The sequence below is a fragment of the Amia ocellicauda genome, chromosome 17, assembly GCF_036373705.1.
Source record: "Amia ocellicauda isolate fAmiCal2 chromosome 17, fAmiCal2.hap1, whole genome shotgun sequence".
Taxonomy (NCBI): domain Eukaryota; kingdom Metazoa; phylum Chordata; class Actinopteri; order Amiiformes; family Amiidae; genus Amia; species Amia ocellicauda.
In genome coordinates this window covers 10,719,571-10,725,570 of record NC_089866.1, presented here as the reverse complement: position 1 = coordinate 10,725,570, position 6,000 = coordinate 10,719,571, and the positions used below count along the sequence as shown (strand labels likewise).

At 41.4% G+C, this 6,000-nt stretch overlaps 1 protein-coding gene across 1 annotated transcript in view; it reads right to left on the bottom strand.

The window, feature by feature from the left end:
* Window positions 1–296: 296 nt before the first annotated feature.
* Window positions 297–6,000, bottom strand: part of trrap (transformation/transcription domain-associated protein) — a 115,954-nt gene continuing 110,250 nt past the window's right edge. Inside the window, exon 71 of the mRNA XM_066690242.1 lies at window positions 297–2,271. Coding sequence (XP_066546339.1) covers window positions 1,987–2,271 — 285 coding nt within the window. The 3' untranslated portion in view covers window positions 297–1,986. The remainder of the gene's footprint in view (window positions 2,272–6,000) is intronic.

Genomic DNA, 6,000 nt, shown 5'->3' with positions numbered 1-6,000 from the left:
TATAACTGACAATAAAATTCAGAATTAAAATTAGTTTTAACCCTACATGGTTTCCATCCAGGCAATCTGCAATCACTTGCTAATTTATATTAAAAAAAACTTCACTGTGGGGGTCTAGGCACCATTTTAACATGATTTGAAGACTTTGCCAAAGTCGGGACTTGGAAAAGGTACCTACCTGGCTACCAAGTCCCCACTTGGATAGGTAGACAAAAACACACACACACATTTATATAAATATATACACACACACAGTTAAATATTTTGGGAAGAGTAAGCAAAATCCTAGGGGCCAGTTTAAGAAAAAATCTTTTATTTCTACAAAATGCATCTGTACATCTCAGTCTTGACTCCAGGAATCTAACCGTTGGCACACACTACAGTACCATTACAAAATAGTTACCAAAAAAAATAAAAAATAAAATACGGTCACAGCATTTCAGTGTTAAAAAAGGAGCATCAGTCAATCTGTGGTGACACACAGAGCCTCTTCATCTGCACGGCAGCTCTCGTCATCTCCTCCTCAACTTCAATGCTACCCGGCTGTAGTCCGTTTTGCGGGAATATCAAAACAGTAAACCTTACTCATAAATAAGCATGTTGTGTACATATTGGGTACAAAAATATACTGTATGTACGTGCAGCACTGTTCATGCTTTGAAGTACATGTCAACTTCAGCAAGAAAGTACCTAGAATAATTTGTCCTCCCCATTTATTTTCGAGTCAAAGTTCAAAACCTTCAATTTAAGCCAAAAATAATTGTCCTATCAATCAATCATTCAAAATCATGAAAGCTTTCAGGCCCTGCTTCTCCTGTCACTGGTGAATTACTAAAAATGTAAATAAAAACTTCAAAAGTGTAGCTCCTTGAAACACCTTTCTTAGAGACATAAATACATGTTCCATTGTTCATGAAGAAAACAAACAAATACAAAGCAGTGATGAAAAAAAAAAAAAGTAAATGCAGTCTTCACAGTGAGAAAAATGAATACCTTGCAAAACATTTCAACGGCAGTAAGAAAAAAAAACTAACTTAAATATTAGCCAACATAGATTTTCATACGACCAAGTTGAAACAAGATGGTTGACTACTTTTACCGGCCTGGTTCCAGTTTCCTAGCATGAATCTTACAAGTGGTCACAGTCAATAAAGCCCCTCCCAGCAATGGTGCTCCTAGTGTTTTGGTCCCACTTGGCTGTGGAAGCACCCTATTGTTCGGAGGAGTTTTATTTCTGAAACATTCACCATGAGGGCACAACAGGGGGGCAGCTTAAAACACTGTTGCAATAGGTCATTCATAAATAGAAAGAACACAATCCCTTTTGGAATAACAATACATGCTGTGGCCTCTTGTATGTGCTAGGTAAACTGCATACAGAGAAAAATGGCCCATAAAATTGAAACACACATACACAGCCAGTACATAATTGCATGTACTTTCCTGGAGGTGGCCAACTGGCTGAAAATACAAAGGTGGCATCGATCTTACGCACTAGCGTCCACTGGACAAAATATAACCACATCCAGTTCCATTAATGCTTATCTTCAGGCACAGTGATGGTTTCAGCTTTGGGGCTGGATCAGGTGCCAAAAGACAAAACGCAAGATGAAGCCAATGCTGGAGGCTAACGGGGAGGGACAGAGAGAAAAATTACATTTTAAAAAATAAATAAATCGCAAGCAGAAATGTGGTAAAATCCAGCAAGGCAATCCTATCGCCTATGGACCTCCAAGCAGAGTTTCCTGCCTGCTAAACTCCTGCCATCACACTTGGGAGCAGGGTCTGCATCTCAACCACGTGTGTCTATAGGTGCTAATGAGGAGTGAAGGATCTGCAAGATTATAAAAAAAAAAAAAAAAAAAGCAGAACTTCTGGAATGCCACATATCGCCCATCCTGGGGCTCCCCTTTTCGGAAATGCTCAGTGGCTTGCACCCATCCTCACATCTTTAAAAAGCACCACTAGGCCAGGTCCAGTAGGGGTCTATAGCCATGGGTGCCAGGCCGGATCCATTCGGCAGAGGTTGTCCAGGCTGTTGGCGGCAGCGACCAGGGTGTTGACTTTGCTCTCCCCTCCCTCGAACTGCGCCAGGCTGTGCAGCCGGGTCATGATGGCCGTGACGGCTTTCTGGACCAGTGATACCAGTTGCTGGCTGTCCATGTTCTCGGGCTGGCCCGCAGGCGACAGCGGCATGGAGGTGTCTTCCTGCGTCTTCTTGTGCCAGGCGATTATTTCATCCCGTAGAACGGCCTTCAGAATCCCATCAACCTGAGAAAGAGAGCATAATAGTATTAGCAGAGGAGACAAGAACATCTTAGGAATTATGGGATTCTCAGGGCAGATAATAAATCATCTTTTATTTTTACCCCTCCACCCCCCCACGCTCTTTTTACTGCAATACAGATAAAAAGGAAGAACTAAACAAAACTTCTTTGGTACGTTTGTGAAATTTTAACATGCTCTTTCATGACTTGAGAAAGGAGCAGGGGCTATTAATTAACCAGGCAAATTCAGGGCTCCAGTTTTTTTTATGAACCCCCCACCCACCCCAACACACACACTGTAGAGTATTTCAGAAATCAATAGACCTTATTGAGTGTAGCTACACACAAAGATAGTTAAAACAAGACTGGAGGTGGTTATTCGATCATTTTGAAGCTGAATGACAGTAATACAAGGTAACACGCTTCGATCTTGAGCAGACAAGTTCAGTGGCTTTAAAGCAAGAATACAAAAACAGATCCAAAGAACGCTGACCAAATCATAATTGCTGAGAAGTTAACATAGTTTAAGGGCAATTACCTAGTTATATTAATGCAACAAGATAACTCTTCCTACCCTGTAATCCCAATTGCTTCGACATTTTCTCTTTGGAACTAATTTTGATCACAAACTGTCCAGACACAGTAGAATTTAAATAAAGCCAGTTCATAATTATACTGAGAAGCTGTTCATTATGTTTTTGTTTTAGTCAAAGGATAAGAAGCACCCATCAAGCATATATATATATATATTTATTTGCTGAATTCCTTGATATGACATTTTGTCTTGCTTTGTGTGCAAATTGAAAATAGTTCCCGGTGCTCTATTTTGTATTTTGTGAATAACAGATGACGGCTCGTGGAAGGAAACTGCTTACCAAAGACTTTGTTTAACTTTACATATTAATCACATCAACACAAACCAACTTATTACCATATCTGTGTATTTAATTTTCTCTGTAGAAATCGCATGAATTACGGGCTCTTACCAACACTACATTTTAAGAGCAGCTGAAATCAGGGGACATTGGGGACATAGCTCACCTTACTTTATTCCAAGACGGGGGGTGGGGGCAGACAGAGTTTATGATGACTGAGGAATATGGATAGACTGTATGTATGCAAGACCACACTTAACATTAAACCATTAACCTAGTTCAATCCTCAGACTTAACCGAAATCCCTTCCAGAGCCCTAAACCAAGTCATGAGATAAGTCCTAAGCCCAAGTAGGCAAACATTAATCTTTCAAGCTAACCCTTGCCCTACCCAAATGATGGCCAGATGTTTGGCAAAACCTTTACACTGAAGATCATGTTATATTGGGGCAGCACGTTTTAGGACCAAAGTACTGCTCAGCTTATACTGCCTGGTGCAGGAAGCTGGGATGTGCTAGTTAACATCATATACTAGCTCACGCAAGGGAATGGTGCTATGACAAATTACATTCAAAGCTTCTATGATAAGTGAAATTGATCCTGCAAAAACGGCATCCCAAAATATAATCCACCTGTCTACGTGACTGCGGGGGCTGACATTGCATGGGATGGTATGATGGACTCAAGTCAAGGAAGCCCGAGATGTGTCAAGTACTGTTTCAACAGCCTCTGTCTCTCTCTGATCCAAAAGAAAAGGCAAATTCGCTGTGTACCTATCTCAATCTGACATGCCATTTAAGCACTCTTTAAAATAAATAAATAAATAAATAAATAAATGGCTAAAAAAAAGTCTACCTTTCATCTGATGCAACATCTGTTATAGCAAAATCATTTCTGAAATAAAGCATAATGCAAACAACAACAACAAAAAAAACTTTCCATCTCCCCTTGCTCTCCCAAGAGAGAGTGGGATGTTAACAGTGAACCGCTCCTGCAATGACAAAGACCTATAAAAGCTGAGTAAACAGACAAGCTTTTTCCTCATATTAATGCACTGCGAGATACAAGATACAACAAGAGAGCGAGGGGGGGCTGTAAAACATGCAACTCAGAAAAGTCTTGCCTTTGCTCTGTTCACACAAAGCTACTGCTGCCGTTTTAAATGGATTTGATTTCCAACAAAACTGATTACGCTCCTCTATTGCCAGAGATAGGGCTATAATTTCTGGTAAACAAGTGAGCTGCAGGAGTAATATTTTATAAAGAGTAGATTAAAACACTGTCAAGATACTGAGGCCTCCACTGTTTTACTGTGTGTGTGTGTGTGTGTGTGTGTGTGTGTGTGTGTGTGTGTGTGTGTGTGTGTGTGTGTGTGTGTGTGTACATATACAGCTCTGGAAAAAATGAAGAGACCACTCAACATTGATTTCTGAACTTGGAGTGGTCTCAATTCTTTCCAGAGCTGTATGTGTGTGTGTGTGTGTGTGTGTATATATATATATATACACACACTCACCTAAAGGATTATTAGGAACACCATACTAATACTGTGTTTGACCCCCTTTCGCCTTCAGAACTGCCTTAATTCTACGTGGCATTGATTCAACAAGGTGCTGAAAGCATTCTTTAGAAATGTTGGCCCATATTGATAGGATAGCATCTTGCAGTTGATGGAGATTTGTGGGATGCACATCCAGGGCACGAAGCTCCCGTTCCACCACATCCCAAAGATGCTCTATTGGGTTGAGATCTGGTGACTGTGGGGGCCAGTTTAGTACAGTGAACTCATTGTCATGTTCAAGAAACCAATTTGAAATGATTCGACCTTTGTGACATGGTGCATTATCCTGCTGGAAGTAGCCATCAGAGGATGGGTACATGGTCAGAAACAATGCTCAGGTAGGCCGTGGCATTTAAACGATGCCCAATTGGCACTAAGGGGCCTAAAGTGTGCCAAGAAAACATCCCCCACACCATTACACCACCACCACCAGCCTGCACAGTGGTAACAAGGCATGATGGATCCATTTTCTCATTCTGTTTACACCAAATTCTGACTCTACCATCTGAATGTCTCCACAGAAATCGAGACTCATCAGACCAGGCAACATTTTTCCAGTCTTCAACTGTCCAATTTTGGTGAGCTTGTGCAAATTGTAGCCTCTTTTTCCTATTTGTAGTGGAGATGAGTGGTACCCGGTGGGGTCTTCTGCTGTTGTAGCCCATCCGCCTCAAGGTTGTACGTGTTGTGGCTTCACAAATGCTTTGCTGCATACCTCGGTTGTAACGAGTGCTTATTTCAGTCAAAGTTGCTCTTCTATCAGCTTGAATCAGTCGGCCCATTCTCCTCTGACCTCTAGCATCAACAAGGCATTTTCGCCCACAGGACTGCCGCATACTGGATGTTTTTCCCTTTTCACACCATTCTTTGTAAACCCTAGAAATGGTTGTGCGTGAAAATCCCAGTAACTGAGCAGATTGTGAAATACTCAGACCGGCCCGTCTGGCACCAACAACCATGCCACGCACAAAATTGCTTAAATCACCTTTCTTTCCCATTCAGACATTCAGTTTGGAGTTCAGGAGATTGTCTTGACCAGGACCACACCCCTAAATGCATTGAAGCAACTGCCATGTGATTGGTTGGTTAGATTATTGCATTAATGAGAAACTGAACAGGTGTTCCTAATAATCCTTTAGGTGAGTGTATATATAGGGGGTATAAATATATACATTAACACATTAAAATACAGGTGCCATAGAATAAAGAAAAGCAGTGAGAGCTATGAGGTGTCCTACTAACGTTACTCACCGTCACCACCGACCACGTGCAGAAAGCACCTTGACTTAAAGCCAGCG